Below are 27,405 nucleotides of genomic sequence, written 5' to 3' on the forward strand. Positions count from 1 at the left end.
AAATATGATCGCCCCTAATTCCTCCGTAGAAGACACGTGTGCAGATGTTTCAGCGGCAATATTGTTTATAATCGGAACATTTTCAGTGTAGGAGTATTTGACTTCAAAGTTTCATTAACCTCTCCGTTAGCATAAGCTCCTAGTTGCCTTCTAGTGGTTTCTAAAAGAAAACGAACTTTAAAGCTTGTTCAGCTGTACATTATCTAAGAATTTCTTTTGAGATCAGTGTCATGTCCGATGCTTTTGAATGTGATGCAACTACCAAATGTTTCTTGCTTTTCTTGACTGAGGAATAGGAGCAGGTTTCTTTTCTTTGTGAACAATTGTGTATGTGAGATGTGTGTTGTACTGTTGAGGATCTTTGCTTTCTTACCTATATAACTAAGAGCCGTGCAAGAGGGTGTGGTTGAACTGTCTGGGAGGATCACCAGCTGTGTGGTTTTGGTGCTGTTTTGTACTTGTGAGGGTACAGGAAGCTTGGTCTAACCTACTGTGTTATCAGTCAAGGGGCACTGGTTGAGAGCATCGGTTTTTCAACTATAGGGCTTGGGTAAACGTCAGTCATCGAGCAGCATTTGTGGTTGTCCTCGTTATCCGTAAAGAAGATAGGCAAATGCTCTTTCCAGGTCACGCAAGTTAACCAAACCCAAAAGTACTGAAGTTCATGCCAGGAAAATAATTACTACATATCTCTTGCCGTTATAAACTATATAAAACATAAATAGTAAACAACTTTAAAATATGAAGGAATAGCAATAAACTACAAATATTTACTGGTAGACGTTATATGGTGCCTTGGCGCTAATGTCCATTTACCATGGAATCTTACAATTTCTATGCAAGTTAATTTTTCTTGCAGAGCCTTGAACAGGAATATCAAGATTTGATCCACATTTGAGAACACAACCACACTGATTCCACAAAGCTGCTTTCATATTACTCAAAAACATAGGAGAGAAGTCAGTGACCTTAAAGTTGCTTAAGAAAGGCAGATTAATTAAATATGGATTGTTTACGTTTTGTGCTACATGTTCACAATACGTTACCTTTGTGGTCTTCATCAGGAGCCATTGTTCAGCCGACTGCGGCCTTATCAACACCTACAACCTTACAAAATCAGGGCTCTAATTTCTTTACAAACTGTGTTACCTTAACCAAATCACCAAAAATCAAACACCAAAACAACTCTGTAGATCTCCTTGAATCACATTCTTATGTACTTATATTTTGTTTCTGTACTACTTTACTACTATACTACTTTCTGTTCTTACAATACATCTCCCATTGAGAAATGTTCACTCTTCCTTTTTGGCTAACAAGGTTTTACATTATTTACTGACTCCTTTCCTTTAATCAGTGGAAGTGGAAAAAAAACAGTGTGTTCCCATAACAAACTACTGATATGTTTTTCAACCGTCAGTCCTGATTTCGAGGCAAAATGTGTTCTATCTCTCGATTTGAATCTTTTCATCTACCTACTCACGTTGGGAGAGTATAAAGAAGTAGGCGTATGCCTATCCCCCATTCTTAAAGTTAGTCAATTTATACAATGTGGATCGAACACCATTATTTAATTTTATAAAGTTTGGTAATCTTTGTCTGTGGAAACATTCTTCCAGGAATTGCATACTGCAGCTGTGTTGGGATTCTCTATCTATTTTTTTTTTTTTTTGTTTTTTTGTTTTTTTTTTTTACTTCTGCAGTTAAAAAAAAATAAAAAAATAAAAATGCATTTGCAATGTAATAGGTCTTGCATTTGTGAGAATTAGAGCTATTGGCGTTGTAAATGACAATGTGTTTTACCTATGCATTTTGTGTGGGAGTGTAGTGGATGTTTGCCAGGTGCCACAGCAACCCTCACAGGCCTGTCGCTGCAGGAGAGAGGACACAACAAGCCCGCCGTCTTAGGAGTGTTCTTGCCTTATTCCTACAGACTGAATGAGATACACTAGAGATGCAAATCTTTCTAGTGTGTTTACTTAAACTTGTATAGCACTAAACAAGCCACAAAGAGTCACCTTCATGGCATTTAGCCCACAAAATGAGGGGATCAAAAGAGTTAGGTGCAAAGAAAAGGGGTTAGCTATATATTTCTGTGTTAAACTTTTAAAGGAATTATTCCTCTGCATTGGCAATGCCAGCCTAACTTTCAAAAACATTGACTGTATACAAAGCAAATAACAGAAAAGGCTTCTTAAATGCAAATGATTCATAGTGATTTTGTAAAGAATGGCACCTGCTTTGCAGTGCTATGAAATCCCACAACCTGTATTACCAAGCGCTATATTAAAAAAAAAGGGTTATTCCCAGACTGCCCCAGTATGCACCAGATGAACCGTAGGGAAAAGGATGTGGCGTAAGGGCCAGAGCTGCCGACTTCGAAGCTGGGGAACCCTGTGGCTCAACATCCTGTGATCGTGGGCAAATCACTTATTCTCCCCTTGCTACCAAAAATGAATGTGTAATGTAACCGGTGCTCATGTAAAGCGCTGTAATACCTTTGTTGCGAGTTCGCACTAACTGAACTCTATTTGAAGAGTCCCAGTTTTCATCCAAAGGCTAGATGTTTTTTGCTTTAAACCTTGAGGTAGTGAAGTACTGGAGTCAGGAGTCACGACTCCTTTTCCACCATTTTGGAGAAAACACCTTTTGCTATCTTATTGCCTAGAACTAACCTATGTGCTTGGTTGTTGACCCTCCAGAGATTATCCAGAGCACATACTATCTCCTAGTGTTAAGCTCTACTTAAGTCTGCTGTTTAATGCCCCAACTACAGAGGTCTTGACAGAACGTTAATGTCAAAGATTACAATCCTGACATAGCCTTTTCACCTCTAAATCTCTGCAAGGTCGATGAAAATGAATTAGTAGTTTTGTTAAGAATGGCACCTGCTTTGCAGCGCAATGAAATGGCCGAACCTGTATTATCAAGTGCTGTATAGAACAAAAACAAGTTATTGCCAGACTGCCCGAACATGCACCAGAGACAGAACCCATGGGAAGAGGATGTGGCGTAAAGGGCCAGAGCTGCTGACTTTGGAGCTGGGGAGCATAGTTCAAATCTCGTCGCTGGCTCAACATCCTGTCATTTTGGGCAAATCACTTAATCTCCACTTGCTCCCAAAAATAAATGTGTTCTTGTGTAGTATAACCAGTGCTCATGTAAAGTGCTGTAATACCTTTGTATCGAGCTTGCACTCTATAAAACTGCCCCCCAAAAAATAAAGCGCTCCAATACCTTTGTGTTGAGTTTGCACTACATAAAACTGCAAAAATAAAATCTCCCGCAGACATCGCAAAGAAACAGCAAGATGCCCGAAACCAAGGAAGATGAAGAAACAATGTACCACAATGAGTGATGCATCGAGTTAAAAGGAAAAAAAGGTCTGCCATGTAATAGGGTCAGTCTCCAAGATGGCAACAAAACAGCCTCAAGGCAGAACAAACGTAAAGCATTTACCAAAATCATCAAGGGAGTTTTGAAAGGCAGGCCCAGGAATGAATGAAAGCGATGCGTGTGGTTAAAGCCCTCAGAGTAGATTACAGCATGTCGAGAAGAGCAGCGCTTGCGTGCTGCTATGCTCATCCTAATGACTTAGAACAATGATGTAAATTGACCCTGTGTCTATCCTTCATATGGACCCAATAAATCCATTGCCAGCTCTTTCAAAGTCATCTCTGAAAAATCAGGTAGATTTGTTGGGGGGCGAAGGCAGGATGAAGTAGTGAGACATGTAGGTCTGTACTCCAGCCCCAGCTTCTAAGTGCAGTCTGTGTTCTGTCCCAGAGAGTACCATTTGAGATGCTCTGGGACAAGTAGACACAGCTGGGATCATCAGAAAACAGTCCCTTCCCTGTGCATGTCTTTGAATAAGAGTAGGTAATGATGTGGGTAATTGATGGACCTCGCAGCACATACAAGATAGGAGCCCCAGAACGACAGGTCTGAACTAGAGTGTGCCTTTCGCTGCCTAAGGCAGCCATGACAGCCAGTGAGCCAGATGCCGTCGACCACAGAGTGCAGGCACGGAGAGGTGAGATGAGCATCTGAACTTAAATAACAGCCACAGTTGGGTTGGAGACTCTGGCAGCAGGTACTGCCATGGCCCTACCAGCCGTTAGGGAGAAGCAGCCATGCAGGCTGACTTCACGACCGAGTGCAGCAGGACACATCTGCATGGCCCTGACAGCATATTAGAAACTGAGATTCATATCAGGGACACAAACTATTGAATTAGCCCTCCTCAAAAGAGGGCCTTGGCAGCAGCCTGGGACTTGCGGGTAGAGTTTGCATGCAACAAATTGAGCAGAAGGATGCCGGCTCCCACCAGATGCTCTAGGTGGTGAGCACTCTTCTATGCAAAGAGCTCACCCAAATGTATGAAAATGAGAGAGTCTCTGGTCGAGGACATAATCACAACTAAGGCCTTAAATACCATACAGAGCAGGGTCCCACAAGTTGAGGGGTGAAGGGTTAAAGGACCTTTCCTGTAGATCCTTGTGAGTGTTCAAAGGAGGGCTATAGCCCTAACCAAAGCAGAAGTCCAGAGAGGGGTCTGTCTTTAGTGGCTACATGTACAATTGGGAAAGAAGGGTTTAAAGCGAATCCAGTAGAGGTCCTGGGGGGGCCTTCTGAGTTGCTGTAAGAGCTGAAAGATCTGACCGGGATAATCCTTGAGTCAGACAAGGTTTGCACAGGCCAGTCTTCTTATTGGACGCCAATACAGAATTGTTCACTTGACATCTTAGTGAGCAGGATAGGGCCAGTCATGCCAGGCCTTGTTAACCAGGACCAGTCTGGTTTTATACTAGGGACAAAATGCAAGAATAAAAGCAAACTAATTGTGTGCATTACTGATAATATTTATAAAGACCTGGGACAATGCCCTACCGCTAGAGACTCAGCAAAATGATTTCCTGGCGTGCATTGGACATTCTTGTTTAAGACTCTTGAAGCCCTGAGTTGTGATCCCATTTTCAATAAATGAGCCGTTAGCATATAAGGAACCAGTGGCATAAGTGAGGATCAATTGGGGATCTCATTGCTGATTGCCATTAAGCAGGGCAAGAGGGGGTGGTTCCATTCTTTTCCCTGCTATTTGCATTGTTTGTTAGAGAGGGTCCCAACTAATGAGGGGAGTTCAGGTCTGGTCAAAAACACTAATTTTGACCATGTAAGTGAATGCGTTCCTGATCTTGTTGACTCCCAACTTGCACCTATAGTTCGCTTACTTCTGGCTTTGCTTGGGGAGATGGAGTGCTTATGGGAAGAGGAGTGACTAGGCCTCCCAGATGTCGTAATGTAGTACAGATCTGTTCAATAAGGGGCTACATGGTGGAGTGGTGGGTCAAAATCAGAAAAAGGTTAATATTTTCTAGACCAGATAATCACAGGCACTCACGTTTGGAAAATGCCACAGTTGATAAGAACAAAATGGGGAAGCTATCTACCCATCTCCGGTCACAAGGGCAACAATGTGGTGGTCTGAGATAGTGACCATGTTTCTATGTCTTTCTGCCTTTCTTTCCCCATTTACCACAGTAGCAGGCAATCCAGACCACTCCCTGGCTATGACTGAGGATCTATTCATCTTGTGTAGCGGTAGGTAGTGTAGAAGGTTTGAGGATGAATGTGTCATTCCAGACATAAATAAATCTCCTAGGCGCAGGGCTGATCAATAAAAAGCAGGGAAGGAGTAATAACTTGGTAGAAGACTCACATGGATGGAGTGAAAGGATAGAGTTCTGACCACATTCAAGAGCACAACAGACAGGGAAACCGTGGTAAAGGTAGCTACATATTGATACAATACACCTGCTGCTTTGCATGAATGGATCCCTCATACATCAAAGCTCTGTTGCGTGAGTGTGAGGAAACTGACACATTTCTACATTTACTGTGGCACTTTTCAAAACTTAAGAGCTATTGGGAGAAGATTTTTTTAGGCCAGCCTTTTGTATTTTTGACATGGATTTACCTGGATTTCCCCAGTATTTGCTGCTGGACTATCCAACAAGCAGATGTAGGTAACGTTTGAACAGTGGCAGGCAGATGACTCAGGCTTTCACAGTGCTATGGGACAGAGACTGTCAGAGTGCCAAAAATGTTTTTACGGGATGGGGAAAATATTGTCAATGGATTTGGAAAATTACCTATTTGGAGAAATTAGGGCCCATTTCTGTATTTTCTTTCAGGGGAATGTAGTGAACTAACTTCCCCAGAAATCTCAGAGTACTTTTGATCACTTTGTAGAACACAAAGCAGCGACTAAAAGCTGGGGTCTTGAAAGGGGATTAAGCAGATAAGGAGTAAGCAGTGGTCTGGGTTTGTGTGCACTTACCTTCTTAATTTCTAGCACCTTTCACTGTATGTTCATTATATAATAACTGGTTGCTGAACTTGTGGAAGTGGAGGGGGTGAGATTTAATAGCTGGATGGCAAAGCAACATGCCCTCTGGAGGTAGGTGGGAGAATGTCTACTGGCAACATTCTTCATTAAAAAGATCTGATCCATAAACAAATGATCTCTTTCAAATGAACAAATGGTCAAAATTAAGATATTTTATACTACTTTTCTCAAATTTTGAAACTAGACCATCTACATATGGCCACTACTTTAACTGCCTAACCACTTTCTGTGTGGCTTTTCTACCCAGACTTACAATATGTGCTTGCCCAAAAATCTGATTGTGAAAGTAGATGGCAGAACAAAACCATCTCCATTCAGAACAAATTCTCGTACAGTTACCTCACTGTTGACTTTCCTTAAGACCTGTAAATTAAGTACCAAGTTTTTCTCCTTGGGCGAACATCTCCTAACAAACTTATGTTATCCAAAATAGTATCATTTTTTATTGCTGCAGACCATTTCTCTTCAGAAATTACATACTTCGCCTTTGTTGTCTTTTCTAACTGTGGCAGTTGCACATTCTTCTGCAATTTGATGTTCATTTTCCCTTTAATTCCATTGGTAATCTAACTGAACACTACTCCAAAACCAGAGCAACTAACATCTGCCTTCCAGAGGGTTTTGGAATCGCATGATATGGAATAAGGTGTAGATTTAATAATGGATGCTTTGGGCTGATAAAAAGTTTTTCTTGATCATCTAGCCATTCAACTTCTGCACCTTTAAGGAACACTTAAAGTAGCAACAATCATGGGGAAGTTATTGACAACATTTGAAGAAAACTCGCATATGTCTACAAATACCTCAACTGATCTTTATGTCTTTCTTTGCAAACTGATTTAGTTGCTTGTAATAAATCTTTCTTTGAAAAAAAAAAAATCCCTCACTTGTAATTTTGTTGCCTTAATATTGTAACATTAGAAAGGGATTTACTTTACATAGTAGTATATCATAACTTTCTGTTTTTCTGTTCTAAAATTTAAAGTGGCTTTTCAAGCCTTTTATGATGCTCAGCTATAGAGCCTGCAAAAGTCAAATTGCCATCCTGTTAAGACTGCACACTATCAATATTTCCAAGGAATGTATAAATTATTTCTTTGAATTCTGAGGTTGCATGGTTTAGCCCAAACATAATTCTAGTATATCTGAACGTCATTATGATATAAAATAAAAAGTTTAATGTGCCAAGGCTTAGTTGTCAATTCAGTTTGATGGTGCACGGAATATAACTCTGATATACTGAAATTCTTTGCTTCTTCCAACTAGGGCATCGTCATGTCCTGAATACGTGGAAGATGATGACAGCCTGTTGGTTGACCCAGCAAAGGTTGGCACTTAGTCTAAATTTTTGCGGTCTGTTTCAAACTAAGACTACAGTGGAAATTTATTTCTGAAGCATCAGCTGATTTGGTCATAGCCTCTGCGTCTAATTCCATAATTCTTTTAGACAGATCCTTCCATCGCCTTTACAAGCACATTCCTCAGAGTATGTTTTATTGTTATGATGCTCTTCACTAGAATATTATGTAAAAATTATCATTTTTGCAAGCTCCTTTCGAAACGCAACCTTAAACGTTTCCTACAAACCTTCCAAAATGGCAGCAGTACACATCAGTACACTGGTGCATCAAGCCCTGTCAAACAGTATATTGCAGATTTAGCATTTGGGTTGAATGTGGTCCCCATATTGCTCTGGTTCCACTAACCGAACATTTTTTGACAGTTAATAGCAATGTAAACTTTGCTAATGATTGTTCTTCCTTAGAAAGCAATGGTAAAGATAAAGTAACCGAACATGTTGATTTAATTAACACTGTATGCTGTAACATCATTTTGTACTATTTTGTTTTCCCAACGTTTGCGAAAAATATAATGCGACCCAGAAACTGCCACAATGATCAATCAGATCACAGTTTGGTGGTGAATACTGCTCCTCGTCCATTCCTAGAACAAACTCTTTGTATGTGCCATACCTTCCTCAAAACTTTCACCCCTACCCTCTACTTTTTAACTCTCGTGCATATCTCCTTGAGGGTAATGTATCACTTTTTCATTGGAGTCATTGTTATGTCTCGGCTCTTTTGTTCTTCATGACTCACTAACAAGATCATATTGACTTTTAGTACTGAACTCTTGCTGCTACTTTCCTTAACAAACATTTGCCAAGTGTCAAATTCCTCTAGAGTTAAAGCACACCGTGCTTAATGCAGGACATGTTTTACTCGTGCCTTTGTAGTTTGCCAAGCCACACAGCGAGCATGTATTCCTTGAGTTTTCTTGCCTCATGTTATTGTGAAAAGCCTCTCTTTAAATTTGAAAACTTCGCTTGTTACTGCTGCTACTTGCATCTTAAAAATGTTGTCAACATTTTAAGACTTGAATGATGCAGGCCGCTCCAAACTCTTGTCTGTATCTAGTATTTCAGCTTGAGTAGGATTCCTATGTCAAGTAGCTGTGCCTGAGATTAAGCAGCATATAGTTACTTGATCACAATTGTATCTCTATACTGTTCCTAAAGTAGCAGTTAGTCAGTACTGTAAAAGTGGAGCATCAGTGACTACACAACACAGACGTCTTAATAGTATTGATGAATGGCATGCAACATACTCTTCTACTTTTTGTCATGCAAAATATGACTACGGATTGTAGCCTTGCTAATGTAGTTTTTGCTGGCAGACTCCATACGTCTTCTGGTCTTTCTGGATGAAAGATGGTTGCTACATGCTTTTACCTCACTTTGAGTTCGCTATAGCAAAGATGATTGTTATGAACTGTACACTAGTGCAACATGTTGGATGGCTGTGCAGTGCTGTGTATCTGGTGGGACATCACTTAAACACCTGCACAGCCTTGTGAAGTTGAACATGCCGCATCATTGCAAACATCCTTATATAGCTCGACAGAGCTTCCAACCTAAATGAGAATCGCTGGGTCTCCCAGCAAACCATCAGACTTGGTGTTGATGAGTTACTCAGGTGATGTACGGTCTCAAGTGCAAACAACCTGTTCCCCAAGGAACCATGAGATGGGTATAGTTTGTGAGCTCATCGGTGCCTACACATTACTTGTTGCCAAATTATGTAGTAATCTGAAGACGAGAATTGAATTAGTAAGGCTTTACTAAATGATCCTATTCACTAACGTCCAGCATACAACAGCTACTAAGGGAACTTCCCACAACTGGTGGTTGGAACATGGAACGCCACTGCACAATACTATAAAGGTGACAGGTAAAGAATGTATGTCTATTAACTACATATCAGATATGCAAATGAACCACGACAGACATTAGTGACTCTTGGAGGAATTGTAAGACATGCCTCACACGAAGTCTGTGAGGAACGTTCATTCAAGACAAATAAATCATTACTACACAAGGGGTGCACACTCTTCCTCCTTTACACATTTATTCTCTTTCAGTAAATAGAATTGGGCCACAAGGGGTAAAGCAAAAATGAGACCTCCCTTATGGAAATTCGAGGAGCTGGAGGACATCGACACATCCTGCTCATCTAAACCAGTTGCTTAACTTCATATCATAAGTGGAAGTAAGAGAGATCGTTCTCCACCGATGCTGCGGACTGAACTCACTTCCTCGGTCCATAAAGCACAATAAAAACGAGGATTAAGGCATTCAAGGCTGATACTCTGGCCCAGTCACATCCCACCCCTTCAGTCACCCAAGTGACGTATAGTGGGCGGTCGTGTTGACAGCAGAGCTGGTCCCAGGACTGAGGCATCACCCACCTTGCTCCCACAGGAAGCATCCTTTACCACACACTTTTTCCCATGCATGCCTTTACCACGCATTGTAAGTATAGGTAAGTTGTAAATGTATATATAATTTGTAAAGAGATGTAATTTTAAGGTTCAGGTGTGGGTAGTGGTAAAAGGAGGTCTGGGTAATTTTTGCAGTTTTAAGCGTAGGCAGTGGTAAAGGGAGGTAAGGGTAAATTTAGGGTTTATGGGTGGGCAGTAGTAAATGGAGGTAATAATAATATTAGGGTTTAAGGTGGGGAAAGGGATGTAAAGTTAATTTTAGTGCTTACCATGCTTTGTAAAGGCTGCATGGAAATCCATGCTTGGTATAAGCATGTGTTGTATTATCATATATCTGCTCCCACTTTAGACCAGAGCAGCATATGTAGAATGTGTAGTTGAGTTGCACACAGGGTGCAGAACGCTCTCTTTAAGATGTGTAAAAGTTGTTTATGTTGCCAGTACAATAAAGAAAACCAGGAACTAGGTCTAACAATAGATGTTATATTAATGCCCATTTGAAACTAAAAGTAGCACCTTTTTCTGAGAGCTTTTCTTGAGCATAAAGTGTAACCTGAAGAAGGATATTAGACTCTGTATGTTGTACATCAGGCTCAATTCAGTGGTTAGGTCTTGTGGAAATTAGGCGAGCAGAGGCAGTACCAGCAGATTACAGTTTATCTGAAATAAATTCCTAAAAGAATGCAAAATAAAAAGTGGTGTGTTTAAACAACCTTTGGCAAACACTTTACATGTAAGAGAGAAAGCACATTTTGTGTTAGCCATAATACTCACTCAAGGGAAGATTGATTCTTAGCTCACAGTATAGAATTCCTTTGGGATAGTGTGTGGGATCAAAATCTAATCTTCAATCAGTCAATCAATCTGTATATATTTCAGCCTATTACCCTGGGGGTATCCAGGCACTGAGGTCTGGAGAGCCTTAGTTGAACAGCCACTTTTTGAGTCCCTTCCTGAGTTAGTGAGTGAAAGGGTAGATTTGGGAAGTCGTTCCAGGATTTGGTGGCAAGACAGGAGAAAGACAGATGTCCCCTGCAGCTCCATTGGATGCGGGAGATGAGGGTGAGGGAGGCGGATCGGAGTTCTCTGGTCAGCTGGTGGAAGGTAAGTCGATGGTTGATGTAGGAGGGTCCAGCGTTGTGGAAGGCCTTGTAGGCTAGTCAGCAGTTTGAAATGGCACATCTTTTGGACGGGGAGCAAGTGGAGACATCTGAGGTGGGGGGGGGTGATGCTGGACTGTTTAGGTCGAGGATGAGTCTGGCTAAGGTGTTCTGTATGATCTGTAGATGTTTGAGGAGATGGGTAGTGGTTCTGGCGTAGAGTGCATTTCCGTGGTCCAGTCGGCTTGTGATGAGGGCTTAAATCGCTGTTTTCCTGTTGATGGCGGGGATCCACGGGAAAATTTTATAAAGCATCGGGAGGGTGTGGAAGCAGGAGGAGGCCACTCAGTTCATTTGGCGCTTCATGGAGAGGCTGCTGTCCAGGGTGATGGTGAGGTTGCGGGCGTAATCGGTGAGGGTGGGTGAGGGTCTGAGTGTGGTGGGCAACCATGTGTCATCCCATGGGCAGGTGTTCTTTCAGAAGATGAGCACTCCATCTTGTCTGTGTTCAGCTTCAGGCAGTTGGATGTCATGTGGTTGGAGACGTTGGTCATGGTGTTCTGAAAGTGGAGTCTGGTGGTGGCGGAGTCTTTCCTGAGAGAGAGGATGAGTTGGGTGTCCTCAGCATATGAGATGATGTTGAGTCTGTGGGTGCGGACGATGTCGAGCAATGGGGTCATGTAGGCGCTGAAGAGGGTGGGGGCTGAGGGAGGATCCTTGGGGCACTCCACAGATGATGCACTTGGGTTTGGAGGTGGAGGGCGGTAGGCAGATTTTCTGTGTGCGTCCTATGAGGAAGAAGGTGATCAACTTGAGGGCGTTTACTCGGATGCCGATGTGGTGGAGTCTAGTGATGAGGATTTGGTGGGAAACGGTGTCGCAGACTGCATAGAGGTTGAGGAGGAATCAGGACTGCTGTCTCTCTGATTTGTTACAGCTATCAAGTCAGTCTCAGTGCTGTGGTTGGAGTGGAAGCTGGACTGTGTAGCGTCAAGTAGGTTGTTTCCTTCCAGGTGATCTGTGAGCTGGCGATTGATGACTTTCTCCAGGACCTTGGCTGGGAAGGGGAGCAGTGACATGGAGCAGTTGTGCTTCTTGAGCTCTTTGGGGTCGGCGGAGGGTTTCCTGAGGAAGGGTTTCACCTTTGCGTGTTTCCAGGCATCAGGGAAGGTGGGCGTCATGATGGAAGAGTTGAGGATAATGGTGAATGCTCTGCTGATTTCCTCCTGTCCCAGGATGAAGGCCTGGTGAGTGCAGGGCTCTGTTGGTGCTCCGTAGTGCATGGAGCTCATGATCGCTGCAGTGGCTGGTGGTTTCTTAAGATGAAGAAACATTTTATCGTGGTTTCATAGGGTAGTATATGCGCTTTGAAAGGGCACAGAGCTCAGTTTTGGAAATTTGGCTGCTAACTGAAACAGGATTGGTATAGGAGGCTTACGTTCCAGAAAACAATATTGCCAAGAGAGTATTGGCAACTTGTGAACTCAGTGATAGGACATCATCCATGGTCTGAATGGCACTGAGTGAGTGGTACGTGCGAGCCTCTATCCCAAGAAAATGTTGAATGAAAAGGGACAGCACAGAGCAGTTTACAGCACTGCATATCAACAAATATTACAGGTAGTTTGCCGGACAGCGGTGGTATACTTGATTTAGTCATTTTCATTCCATGTATCTGCACAAATAAAATGCATGTATGCATCACAAAGAAGCATTCAAATGTTAATTATCTGTTTTATCTCCCACATTTGGAGTAAATTTCAGATTTTTGTTAAGCTCCCAGAGGTTTCCAATAGTAGGCCTGACAAACTTCGAGTTGTAGCTCAGGAGAACTTAAGGATAAACTAGGCAAATTTCCAATGGGTGAAATACCGAAACATCCCAGTATGCAAAAATTTACATAATTAACGTGTGCATCGGAAAATGTCTCCCACTAGATGTACTGGTAACTTTTTTTCTCTTCGTGCAAATTAGTTTTTCCTATGGAGAAACCCTTGAGTAAAGCTCCAACTGTTTACAGGGTGGGAAAGGGCTGAGAAAACGTTTTGTGATTACCCTCGAACAAGCATATTTAAACCTGTTATTCAGATACTTCTGCCATTGATCCCCTACTGCTTTCGTCACGGCGAAGAGTTTCTCACACAAAAAGGATGTTAGTAAACCTTTTGAGAAGCGTAAAACCACCATTTGTGAATCACAAACACACCGTAAAACTAATGGAAAAGACAATTTGCAAGTGCAAGTTGAACTTTGCAGCCATGAACACCTTTGTGAATCCGGCCCTTTAAAATGTATTTCAGATTATAGGTTTATTTCAGCTTGCTAGCAACAAAGGATACACCCCATTTGTAGGAAAGTACCATCTTGCCTGGGATGTTACCCCCATATTTCACTTTATATATGTTGTTTTAGTTGTATGTGTCACTGGGACCCTGCCAGCCAGGGCCCCAGTGCTCATAAGTGTGCCCTGTATGTGTTACCTGTGTTAAAAACTAACTGTCTCTGAGGCTCTGCTAGTCAGAACCTCAGTGGTTATGCTCTCTCATTTCTTTCCAAATTGTCACTAACAGGCTAGTGACCAATTTAACCAATTTACATTGGCATACTGGAACACCCTTATAATTCCCTAGTATATGGTACTGAGGTACCCAGGGTATTGGGGTTCCAGGAGATCCCTATGGGCTGCAGCATTTCTTTTGCCACCCATAGGGAGCTCTGACAATTCTTACACAGGCCTCCCGCTGCAGCCTGAGTGAAATAACGTCCACGTTATTTCACAGCCATTTTACACTGCACTTAAGTAACTTATAAGTCACCTATATGTCTAACCTTTACCTGGTAAAGGTTGGGTGCTAAGTTACTTAGTGTGTGGGCACCCTGGCACTAGCCAAGGTGCCCCCACATTGTTCAGGACACCATTACACGCGTGCACTATACATAGGTCACTACCTATGTATAGCTTCACAATGGTAACTCCGAATATGGCCATGTAACATGTCTAAGATCATGGAATTGCCCCACCAATGCCATCCTGGTATTGGGGAGACAATCCCATGATTCCCCGGGTCTCTAGCACAGACCCGGGTACTGCCAAACAGCCTTTCCCGGGGTTTCACTGCAGCTGCTGCTGCTGCCAACCCCTCAGACAGGTTTCTGCCATCCTGGGGTCCAGCCAGGCCTGGCCCAGGAAGGCAGAACAAAGGACTTCCTCAGAGAGAGGGTGTTACACCCTCTCCTTTTGGAATAAGGTGTCAGGGCTGGGGAGAAGTAGCCTCCCCCAGCCTCTGGAAATGCTTTGATGGGCACAGATGGTGCCCATCTCTGCATAAACCAGTCTACACCGATTCAGGGATCCCTCAGCCCCGCTCTGGTGCGAAACTGGACAAAGGATAGGGGAGTGACCACTCCCCTGACCTGCACCTCCCCTGGGAGGTGCCCAGAGCTCCTCCAGTGTGCTCCAGACCCCTGCCATCTTGGAAACAGAGGTGCTGCTGGCACACTGGACTGCTCTGAGTGGCCAGGGCCAGCAGGTGACGTCAGAGACTCCTTCTGATAGGCTCCTTCAGGTGTTGCTAGCCTATCCTCTCTCCTAGGTAGCCAAACCTCCTTTTCTGGCTATTTAGGGTCTCTGCTTTGGGGAATTCCTTAGATAACGAATGCAAGAGCTCATCAGAGTTCCTCTGCATCTCTCTCTTCACCTTCTGCCAAGGAATCGACTGCTGACCGCGCTGGAAGCCTGCAAAACTGCAACAAAGTAGCAAAGACGACTACTGCGACCTTGTAACGCTGATCCTGCCGCCTTCTCGACTGTTTTCCTGGTGGTGCATGCTGTGGGGGTAGTCTGCCTCCTCTCTGCACTAGAAGCTCCGAAGAAATCTCCCGTGGGTCGACGGAATCTTCCCCCTGCAACCGCAGGCACCAAAGAACTGCATCACCGGTCCTCTGGGTCTCCTCTCAGCACGACGAGCGAGGTCCCTTGAACTCAGCAACTCTGTCCAAGTGACTCCCACAGTCCAGTGACTCTTCAGTCCAAGTTTGGTGGAGGTAAGTCCTTGCCTCCCCACGCTAGACTGCATTGCTGGGAACCGCGTGTTTTGCAGCTACTCCGGCTCCTGTGCACTCACCGAGGATTTCCTTCGTGCACAGCCAAGCCTGGGTCCCCGGCACTCTAACCTGCATTGCACGACCTCCTGAGTTGTCCTCCGGCTTCGTGGGACCCTCTTGTGCAACTTCGGGTGAGCTCCGGTTCACTCCACTTCGTAGTGCCTGTTCCGGCACTTCTGCGGGTGCTGCTTGCTTCTGAGTGGGCTCTTTGTCTTGCTGGACGCCCCCTCTGTCCCCTCACGCAATTGGTGACATCCTGGTCCCTCCTGGGCCACAGCAGCATCCAAAAACCCTAACCGCGACCCTTGCAGCTAGCAAGGCCTGTTTGCAGTCTTTCTGCGGGAAAACACTTCTGCACAACTCTTCACGACGTGGGACATCCATCCTCCAAAGGGGAAGTTTCTAGCCCTTGTCGTTCGTGCAGAATCCTCAGCTTCTACCATCCGGTGGCAGCTTCTTTGCACCCACAGCTGGCATTTCCTGGGCATCTGCCCACTCCAGACTTGATCGTGACTTTTGGACTTGGTCCCCTTGTTCCACAGGTACTCTTGTCTGGAAATCCATCGTTGTTGCATTGCTGGTGTTGGTCTTTCCTGCAGAATTCCCCTATCCCGACTTCTGTGCTCTTTGGGGAACTTAGGTGCACTTTGCACCCACTTTTCAGGGTCTTCCGGTGGGCTATTTTTCTAACCCTCACTGTTTTCTTACAGTCCCAGCGACCCTCTACAAGGTCACATAGGTTTGAGGTCCATTCGTGGTTCGCATTCCACTTCTAGAGTATATGGTTTGTGTTGCCCCTATCCCTATGTGCCCCCATTGCATTCTATTGTGACTATACATTGTTTGCACTTTCTATTGCCATTACTGCATATTTTTGGTATTGTGTACATATATCTTGTGTATATTTGCTATCCTCATACTGAGGGTACTCACTGAGATACTTTTGGCATATTGTCATAAAAATAAAGTACCTTTATTTTTAGTATACCTGTGTATTGTGTTTTCTTATGATATTGTGCAAGTGACACTAGTGGTACTGTAGGAGCTTCACTCGTCTCCTAGTTCAGCCTAAGCTGCTCTGCTAAGCTACCTTTTCTATCAGCCTAAGCTGCTAGACACCCCTCTACACTAATAAGGGATACCTGGGCCTGGTGCAAGGTGTAAGTACCCCTTGGTACTCACTACAAGCCAGTCCAGCCTCCTACACCATTGACCAGCAAAAGTATTCTAAATATCCTCGCAATTTGTTTTTGTAACTTACAAAATCAATGGTTCAAAGCTGATGATTTTTTCTAGTGCTGTAATCTATTAAGTGTTTCAGTGTATAATATACATGCTTATTTATTGATGCACTGATCAAATATTAAATCCTAGTAAGTTATTGTTCCTATCACTTGTAGAGGGAGTGGACTGAAAATAGAGTTAAAATAAATGAATTGATGCATTGAATGTGTGTGTTTCAGTGTTCCTCTTTGTAAGTATCATCAGATGCAATAATAATTTTGCCTTCATTTTTGATGCATTTCTTTGCGAAAGTGCTAGCCTCTTTTTATATTGTGTCGGCTTTTTCAACTGTGATGAGATATGTCAGACTGAAAGAAACCTGTTGCGAGAGGCCGCCTAGCTGCACAGCTCTGTAACTAATGCTTCTTCCTGTGTGCTCTTGCAGGAGCTGCTCCTCCCTTCCTGCGAAGAAGCCCTCTCGTTAGTGGCTCTAGTCGATGGATACTTCCGGCTCCTCGTGGACTCCAACCACTATCTGTGCCAGGAGGTTGCACCTCCTCGCCTGGTGATGAGCGTCTTGAATGGCATCCACGGGCCCATGCAGTAAGTCCTGCCTTTGGTCTCGGGTATGGTCTCCCTGACACCTTTGCTTGGAGTTCACCTATGAATTAAAGCCAAATCCGTGAGACTTGACTCCTGCAGTTTGCCACTTTAACCCGGCGCAGTTAAGGATGGAGAGGCTAGTGCGGATTAGAATTGACAGCTGTGATGTTGGAGTGTATAAGCACGTTCATTGTTTTCGTGTTTTCATCTGTGCTGTGCAAAGCCTCGACTTAATCACAACCGTGGAATGATTAACAACATGGAGACAATAAGCGTCAAGTTCATTCTATGAACATCACAATAGCTCACCCAGCTTCAGTTTCCTCAGTAGCCCCAGGTTCTTGGGTCACGTTGCATGCCCCACATACGTCGTGTGCTTGGTTTATTTCTCATTAGCCTAGAAAGCTGTCTGCAGGCTGCACCCTGTTTTATAATTTTTTATTACTTTTTCACTTCCTCCTTCAAACGTTCCGCAGTCTGCACTCTACTACTTTATCCCCTGGCATTGCTGTTGTCTTCAGTCGGAGTTTAGTGTGTCTCTCTTGATATGTTGCTTTTTTCTTCAAAGCCTACATTCTTCGAGCCACTGGCTTCTGGTGAAGGCTCATGCCAAGCACTTTCTCATCAGATACACTTAAAAATGCAGCTGACAAAATTCTCTTCCTGAATAATGTTATAGACGAACTCTGACATTTTATCTAGATATGCATAGAATTATACCATCTCTGTCTCAGTCGATTAATACACTTTTTGCCATTCTTGCTGTAATACCCCTTATTTTCAGTTGTATGTTGTATTTTTGTAGACACGTGACTTCTTGCAGTGACTTGTGCCTATGCCCGTTGCTCACCAGCCCTTCCGCCGAGTTCATTGGGCATGATACCTTTAATTGCTGCTTTCAGAGACGGCCTGCTTCTCCATGCTTTACTTCAAAGGTTGGCGTGATCTCTTCACTGGTCCGGCTGTTTCTCTCATTCCCTGCTTTGGGAGAGGTCTTTAAAACATAGCATACTCTGGTGCATGGTCACGTGCCAAACATTAGAAGACCTGGTGATATGACACTGTGCCTTAGCCAGTGACATGCTTGGATGGGTCCTTGAACACTGCTGGCATATCACTGGAGGGATGGCTAAGAATGAGGATAAAATAGTTACTGCATTGTTTATATTTTACTTTTGTGAGCTCTAGAAATGTCCAGTGGAGTATCACAATGGCAGTATCTTCTAGAATACGTTATTCCCATCACACAATCATTTGTAATTGACCACTGCAAGTCGTTGTAATCGTAGATAGGTTTGATGACCGGTCTATGTCCCGGAGAGTGGTAACAGCGATATAGCTACTTTTAGGTTAGTGTGAGCTTTGGGCAGTTCCTTGGGTGCTTGTGGTTCTGTTACTTCCTAACAGTTGTATCTGTGTGCCTGTTTATTTCAGTGAAGAGTTTATCTTGGCGAAGCTAAGAAGGGAGGAGAGAGAAGAAGGCCTGTATGTGATCCGATGGAGCGCAGTCGATTTCCACCGAATGATCATGTCTGTGGTAAAAAGGACAGAGGTAAATATGCGTATTTAGTCCCAGACCTCATTGGAACTTTGTATTTCAGCACCGTGGCAGCACATAGGGCCAGATGTAGCAAAGGGTTTTACCCATTCTGTGTCTATGGGAAAATGTGTTCGTACATATGGCCCATAGTACCGTAATAGAGGGTTTTTGTAAAAGCACTTTTAAGACTTCAGTTCATTATGGAAAGGCATGCCTGCAGTGAAAAGTGGATTGTATTTGCTGAGCATTTTGAATAAAAGTGCAGTGAAGAAGCTATATGAAAAAGTGCATAGGAACTCCACAGTGAATAGTAAAATGGTATGTGGGAGAATGTGGCCACAGAAACGTAACAAAACCTTTACAGCATTTTATCAAGTATAGACTGTACAAAGATGTTTACAGTGCAGATTGTAGACCAGAGTAAGCTCTTTGAGTGTAAGAAGGTAGCAAGTGCTGTTTTGAAGTTGCCCAAGATGTTGGCACATGGGTGCGTTTCAATACAGGGGCGCAACAAGGGAAAATAATTTAATCTTGAGGTGGCTCGTTTTTTTTTAAGGAGCGGTGAGCTGATGTTTAAATTTTAATGAAAGTTAGCACACATGGGTGTTGAGAGACGTGGCCTGTGAATGTGCAGAAGTAGTGCTACACAGTCAGCCAGTCGGCATGTTATGTGTAGGGAGATGTGGATCACCTATTTTTATATGGGGAAGGTGGAAAAAGTTAAGGCTAAAATAGTTCCAATCAGAGAGCCTGGCCATGCCTTTCAGAAATATTTTGGAGTGTGAAAAAAAGGCTGGATTCAGGGGCGTAGATCAGTCAATAAGACTGGGGGGGGTCTGAGCTTCAGATTTCCAGACAATCAGGCTGGCATATAATCTTAATATACATTATAAGACAAGCAGGGCACATGAGGAGGGCTCAAGAGGCAGTGGAAAGGGCGAGATATGCGTATTGGAAAAAATACCAAGTGAGAGAAACACAATATTTTAGGGCTTTCAAAACAGAGATGAGTGTGTCTGTTTTGTCAGTGTTTGTCTATATAAATGGCAGGTGAAATCCGACAGACACATCACCATACCAGACTGAAAGCAACTGTACCCAACTATTATTCAGGAAATACATTTATTGGGGGGGGGGGGGGGGGGCGGTGTAATACCCCAAATACCCCCTCTGAAGCTACGCCCCTGGTGGGATTGGTTGTGCATAGCTGAAGGCTTATGATAGACCCCAGACCCTAATGGAAGAATTTCTCCCAGTCCTCTGCGCCCATTCTGTTGGTGTCAAATGCATACTTCTCTTGAGCACATATCCTAGTTTGCTTTCAAATACGATAGTTAACCAACAGCGAAATACACATTTTTGGCAGCCCAGGCACAAATAGTTTGTGCAAGGCCATTCTTTCAAATTCTTTCTGATCTCTTTCTATTCCAGGCATGCTTGCAAGCTCGTTTACCACCTGTAGACTTTGATTCGTAGTTTGTTAAACACAATATTGTTTAAATGCTACATCATGTGGTGGTATATGAGCTGTTGCACCTTTCCACAGGCTGGCCCAGTCAACGTTCTGCTTGATAATCCCTGTTTCCGTATCTATGCAGATGAGTGGGACACACAACGGGCTAATCTACAAGCAGTTCCGTATCCATCAGAAGGCAAAGTTGTTCATCCTCGAAGGCTGGGACAAGGAATTCTCCAGCGTGAAGGAACTGACTGAAAGCCTGAAAGCCTGCACTCTGAAGGCTGGAGACGAGAACTTTACAATCAAGAAATGCTGCTTGCCGAAATCTGGAGGTAACTTACTTCCTCCGTTACTTTTCTTTCCAGGTCTTTTAGCATTTGTACGTTATCCACCTACATCATCTGCACAATTTGACATAAATATCTAATCTCCCTATCCTTTTTCCAAGCCATAGCTTTTAAGTCAGGACAAGAAAACTGTATAATAATTCTGCAACCCTGAAGGGACATTCCATATTCAGTTTTTTTTCCTGGGAACCAAGCCTACTTTACATATTTCAACTTTGTTCTAATGTAAGTTCCAACTGCTGTGTCTATTTTGGTGGAATAGTGCCTCGGACACATCGTAGGGCCTTTCATTTGCATGCTTGCAACACAATGAAGAGAAGATCCCAAAAAAGTGACATTTATACCTAAATTATTTTAGAGGAAAATTGAATTAAAGTAAAATGTGGTTAGTTAAAATATGTTTTAAAGAAAAATATTGAAAGTTTGCAATAAAGATTGTGTTTGAGCACTCAGTGAGGGTGCTTCTTTTTTTTCTTTTTCCCTCGTGCCTTTTTCCCTTTGCTAAGGTACACTCCCCCTCAACCCCCACCCTACAAGTCTTTAAGCAGCTTGTTGCTACTGTCATCTTCGTATGCTTCTCTCCTGCCTCCCACCATGCCTGCCCTTGCACTGTGTTGCTCTGGCTGTGTGTTTCTCCCTGTTCCCCTATTGTTGTCTTCCTCATGTTACTCATGCCACATTGACATTTTGACTGCATAACCTTTTGGTTGCGTCATCTTCTGGTGTCAGGCTGTTTGCTGGTATAAGCCTGGGAGTACCTCTGATTATGGTGGTTTTGTTTTGGCTCTGTTTGGTGTCTCGGTCCTCTAGGCATCCTAGTCTTGGTAGTACATGATGCTTTTAGAAACTAACCCTCTATACTAGGTTGCATGATTTGGTAGCCTGTAGATGTTGTGGGCTGTTTGTGCAATGTCATATGCTTTCATCGACATTGAGGGCCTCATTGTGAGTTTGGTGGGCAGCAGAGACCGCCCACCAAACTCTTTGTGCCAGAAGACCACCACTTCGGTTTTCCACCTGCTGGCCCTATTATGTTTTTCCCTCTGGCCCAGCGGGAAACTCACCACAACATTGATGCCGGCTCATAATTGAGCCAGCAGCAATGTTGTGGTGCATCTGGTGCGACAGTCCCCATCGTGATTTTCACTGCCTATAATTCAGGCAGTGAAAAGCGCCGCAGGGCTGTCCATGGTGGCCCCTGCACTGCCCATGCAAAGTGCAGGGGCCCCCAGCACCCCATCTCTGCCAGCCTTTGTCTGGCAGTGGAACTGGCAGACAAAGGCTGGTGGACACGGGGGTCGTAATCCCCAGGGCAGCGCTGGCGGTCCGACCGTGGCACTTTCGCCATGGTCATAATGGGGAGGTTGGACCTCCACTTTGGCGGCTGTCTGACCACCATCGTGAGTGTGGTGGACTTAAGGACCACAACACTCGTAATGAGGGCCAGAGTGTCACCATCATGCACTAATATCAATGGAAAGGTCCTTTACAAATGTCCATTGCATTCTAAATGCCATTGACTTTTGCCTCGCAGTCAAGGTCCATAATGGTGTTGACAGACGCTACCTGAAACCCACAAACTCTTTAGGAGCTCAGCAGTGCATTAAAGAAGTATGGGAACAATGATACTGTGTGCAAACAGATTGGGGTGAGTGGGCGTGGTCAAAGGCGTGGCTAAAAACAAAATATTCTGTAGTTTATTTTTGATCTTTCACCTTCAAGTACCGACATATAAAATAATGCACAGTTTAAATTAAAAACACAAATGTACATTATGAAACCTTTGATAGTAATGCAGTCCACAAGAGAGCCACTGAATTAAATTGTGGTTGGTGCCGCGGAGAACAGTGGTTTGTGTATGTTTAGTCCTACAAGGTATACGTCTGTTACGGAAATCACTGTGAACATGTAGGTCGTTATTTTAAAACTGCATTATTCACAGTATAAGATAGGCTGCTATAAAATGAGCAGAAAGGTGTAATATAAAAAAGTGCTTTCAAAATATAGATTTTTGTAATACCTAGACTCCACTTATTTTATGACTTTCTTTTGAAAGCACACACTTCACAGCTTTTTCTGGTAATCTCCCTTACAATAACTTTAAAAAAAAAAAGAAAGAAAGAAATGAAAAGATGTATGTCATCAGGATGCTTTAAGTGAGTACATCATTTAAAGGCAATGCCTGCTTTCATGCACCCTTTACATTTGCATTTGCACACATTTACATTTCTCTCAAGGAAGCAGGAACCCTGACAAGACTGCTTGTTTAGCAGTCTGCACCTTCCTCGGTTACACAGCACAGGAGATTCCCTGCCTTACATTACAGCTGAAGCATGTCAGCTCGGGAACTAACCATCCGGGACGGTTGTCTTTTCACAAGATGTAGGGTTCTAAAATTAAAAAAGTATGGGTACATTATGCCCCTCAAATCCCCCTAACTTCGACCACTGTTGTTCAGCATGAGCACCTTGAGTCTCTTTCGACATTAAGGCACTTTCTTGTCATCAAAGTTTGTGCAAAAGTGTCCTTTAAGGGACCTTTATAAGGCGTTGGAGAAAGGCTAGAAAGAAAGTCGGTAGAAGTGCTTGCCTTCTTTGGGACATTGCTGCTCTGAATTTTCAATCTGGTGCAGAAAGTACAGTCCCACTCAGAAGGTTCTATACCCAGGGAAAAGCCGAACACTAAATCTCTTGACAAGCCTGTTGCTAAAAAGATTAAATGATTTAAAAACAGAGTAGGATGACAAATTATGTTAAGCAATTTCTTGGAGCGCAACTACTTGTGTTCCTATTGAGGTACTGTAACGGGGTGTTTTGTAACTGAAGTATGCAGCCCTGTTCCTGCAGTTACCTTTACTTCGCAGCCTTACATAGGAGTCATTGCATCAAAGGTAAGTTTTAATTCTTTCACTTTGCAGGTTTTTACTTTACAGGTAATTTATTGTTCTTACAATTTTAAGTTATATATATATATATGTATATATATATGTTCAATGGCATGTGTAGCTGCAGATACACATGCTGTGCATATCCCGCCATCTAGTGTTGGGCTCAGAGTGTTACAAGTTGTTTTTCTTCGAAGAAGTCTTTTCGAGTCACGAGATCGAGGGACTCCTCCCATTTCGGCTCCATTGCGCATGGGCGTGGACTCCATCTTAGATTGTTATCTTTCCGCCATTGGGTTCGGACGTGTTCCTCTTCCCTCCGTGTTTCGGTTCGGAAAGTTAGTTCGATATCGGAAAAATTCGAAGGTATTGTTTGCGTTCGGTATCGGGTTAGTTATCACAGATCAACACCGAATTTTGAAGAGCTCCGGTGGCCCTTCGGGGTTTCGATTCCCCGGCGGGGCCTGGTCGGCCCGACCACGTGCGTCTACAAGACTAATGGAACGGACCCCATTTCGCTTCTGCCCCGAATGCCACAACAAGTATCCTTACACAGATCAACATTTGGTCTTTAATTTGTGTTTGTCTCCCGAACACAAAGAAGATACCTGTGAGGCCTGTCGAGCGTTTCAATCGATGAAAACGATAAGGGACCGGAGAGCGAGAAGGCTTCAAATGGCGTTGGCGCCGTCAGGACACCACGACTTGGAGGAAGAAGAAGCCTTCTCCATTGCTGACTCGGACGAGGCCGAAACAGAACAGACACCGAAAACCGTGAGTAAAACAGCCCCGGCCAAAACTCATGTTAAAATCATCAGATCCCAGGGGACGCCACCGCCGGCAGGCCATGGCTTAACCCAAAAAATCGGTGACCGTCCATCGGCACCGAAAAAGGGCACACATGTGTCGAAGTCATCCGCCTCCGGTCGAGATACCGGCACAGATAAGACTCGGCCTGAGACACCAGGTCAGAACAATCTCGACATCGAGAGACCGGCACCGAGATGAGTCGGCACCGAGAAATCGGAACACCGAAACCCCAAAAAGTGGCTTCGGAGCCGAAAAATACGGTGGAAAAGGTTTCGATACTGAAACGTCCGGCCTCTGAGCCGAAAACAAGTTCCTACACCGAGGAGCAAGGGCTTTCCACACAAATGCAAAGCCATAAATTCGGCCAAGAGCTAGAAGCAGGGGAGCCAGATTATACACAGAGAAGGCTCCATATCCAAAAGGAGACAGGGAAGATAAGAACTCTCCCTCCTATAAGGATGAAAAGGAAACTGGCTTTCCAAGAGAAGGATAAACCACCACAAGCAAAGGTGGCAAAGCAAGTAACCCCGCCACCATCACCTCAACGCTTCACCGCAATCATCACCAATCGCTAGTCCACCTATGGTGCAGTCTCCAACACACACAAGCATGAGCCAAGATGACCCAGATGCATGGGATCTTTATGATGTGCCTGTGTCAGATAACAGTCCAGACTGTTACCCTGCAAGACCATCACCACCTGAAGACAGTACTGCTTACACACAGGTGGTGTCCAGAGCAGCTGCTTTTCACAACATGATACTGCACGCTGAACCTATTGAAGATGACTTTTTATTTAATACTCTGTCGTCCACACATAGTCAGTACCAGAGTCTTCCGATGCTACCGGGAATGTTGAAACACGCAAAGCAAATATTTCAAGAACCCGTTAAAGGCAGGGCCATCACTCCTAGGGTGGAAAAAAAGTCCAAGCCTCCACCAACAGACCCTATGTACATTACGCAGCAACTGACACCGGACTCAGTAGTAGTTGGCGCAGCACGTAAAAGGGCGAATTCACACACCTCCGGAGATGCACCACCACCGACAAAAAAAAGTTGCAAGTTCGACGCAGCAGGAAAAAGAGTGGCAGCACAAGCAGCCAATCAATGGCGCATTGCAAATTCACAGGCTTTGCTGTCAAGATATGACAGAGCCCACTGGGATGAAATGCAACACTTTATTGAACATCTGCCCAAAGAATTCCAAAAACGTGCACAACAAGTGGTAGAAGAGGGCCAAAGTATCTCAAATAACCAGATACGTTCAGCAATGGACGCAGCAGACACAGCTGCAAGAACTGTAAATACAGCAGTGACAATTTTGAGACACGCATGGCTGCGCACCTCAGGATTCAAGCCCGAAATCAAACAGGCTGTGCTTAAAATGCCTTTTAATGGAAAGCCGTTGTTTGGGCCGGAAGTGGACACAGCTATCGAGAAGCTGAAAAAAGATACAGATACAGCCAAGGCCATGGGCACCCTCTACTCCCCACAGAGCAAAGGCACTTTTAGGAAGACACAATTTAGAGGGGGGTTTCGGGGCCAAACCACAGAACCCTCAACTTCACAAACCAGGCCCACATACCAGAGCCAGTATCAGAGAGGAGGCTTTCGGGGACAATACAGAGGTGGACAGTTCCCTAAAACTAGAGGGAAGTTCCAAAGTCCCAAGACCCCTCAAAACAAACAGTGACTTCAGTGTCACAAATCCCCAACACGTAACACCAGTGGGTGGGGGGAGACTAACAGAATTTTACCAAAATTGGGAGAAAATAACAACGGACTCGTGGATCCTAGCCATCATCCAACATGGCTATTGCATAGAATTCCTACAATTACCACCAAATGTGCCTCCAAAAACACACAACATGTCCAAACAACACATGGGTCTATTACAGATAGAAGTCCAAGCGTTGTTACAAAAAGATGCAATAGAACTAGTACCCAATCATCAGAAAGGAACAGGGGTTTACTCCCTGTACTTTCTCATACCCAAAAAGGCCAAAACTCTAAGACCCATATTAGATCTCAGAACACTAAATCTTTACATCAAATCAGATCACTTTCACATGGTAACACTTCAAGACGTAATCCCATTGCTCAAACAACAAGACTACATGACCACATTAGATCTCAAAGATGCGTACTTCCATATACCCATACATCCCTCACACAGAAAATACTTAAGGTTTGTAATCCAAGGAGTACATTACCAGTTCAAAGTGTTACCATTCGGAATAACAACAGCACCAAGGGTATTTACAAAATGCCTTGCAGTAGTAGCAGCACATATCAGAAGGAAACACATACACGTGTTCCTGTATCTAGATGATTGGCTAATCAAAACCAACACACAAGAACAGTGTTTTCAACACACAAAAAAAGTTATAGAAACCCTTCACAAACTAGGTTTCTCACTAAACTACCAAAAATCACACCTACAGCCGTGTCAAATACAACAATACTTAGGAGCAACAATCAACACAAAAAAAGGGATTCCCACTCCAAGTCCACAGAGGGTACAAGCATTCCAAAACGTTATACAAAGCATGTATCCAAACCAGAAGTATCAGATAAAATTAGTAATGAATCTACTAGGCATGATGTCCTCATGCATAGCCATTGTCCCAAACGCAAGATTACACATGCGGCCCTTACAACAGTGCCTAGCAACACAATGGACACAAGCACAGGGTCAACTACAAGATCTAGTGTTGATAGACCGCCACACACACACCTCGCTACAATGGTGGAATCATATAAATTTAAATCAAGGGCGGCTTTTCCAGGACCCAGTGCCTCAATACGTGATCACAACAGATGCTTCTATGGTAGGGTGGGGAGCACACCTCAACCAACACAGCATCCAGGGACAATGGGACACTCAACAGAAACAACTTCACATAAATCAGCTAGAACTACTAGCAGTGTTTCTAGCGTTGAAAGCATTTCAACCGCTAATAGCCCACAAACACATTCTTGTCAAAACAGACAACATGACAACAATGTATTACTTAAACAAACAGGGAGGCACACACTCATCACAACTGTGTCTCTTAGCACAAAAAATTTGGCATTGGGCGAATCACAATCACATTCACCTAAAAGCACAATACATCCCAGGAATTCAGAAACAGTTGGCA

General features: G+C 43.7%; 1 protein-coding gene across 2 annotated transcripts in view; it reads left to right on the top strand.

Annotated features, from left to right (window-relative positions):
- Positions 1-27,405, top strand: part of TYK2 (tyrosine kinase 2) — a 579,821-nt gene that overhangs the window by 388,481 nt on the left and 163,935 nt on the right. For both annotated transcript variants that reach the window (XM_069231824.1, XM_069231825.1), the window contains exons 8-10: positions 17,063-17,220; positions 18,655-18,772; positions 20,359-20,551. In XM_069231824.1, coding sequence (XP_069087925.1) covers positions 17,063-17,220; positions 18,655-18,772; positions 20,359-20,551 — 469 coding nt within the window. The remainder of the gene's footprint in view (positions 1-17,062; positions 17,221-18,654; positions 18,773-20,358; positions 20,552-27,405) is intronic.

The sequence above is a fragment of the Pleurodeles waltl genome, chromosome 4_2 (genome assembly GCF_031143425.1).
Source record: "Pleurodeles waltl isolate 20211129_DDA chromosome 4_2, aPleWal1.hap1.20221129, whole genome shotgun sequence".
Lineage (NCBI taxonomy): Eukaryota > Metazoa > Chordata > Amphibia > Caudata > Salamandridae > Pleurodeles > Pleurodeles waltl.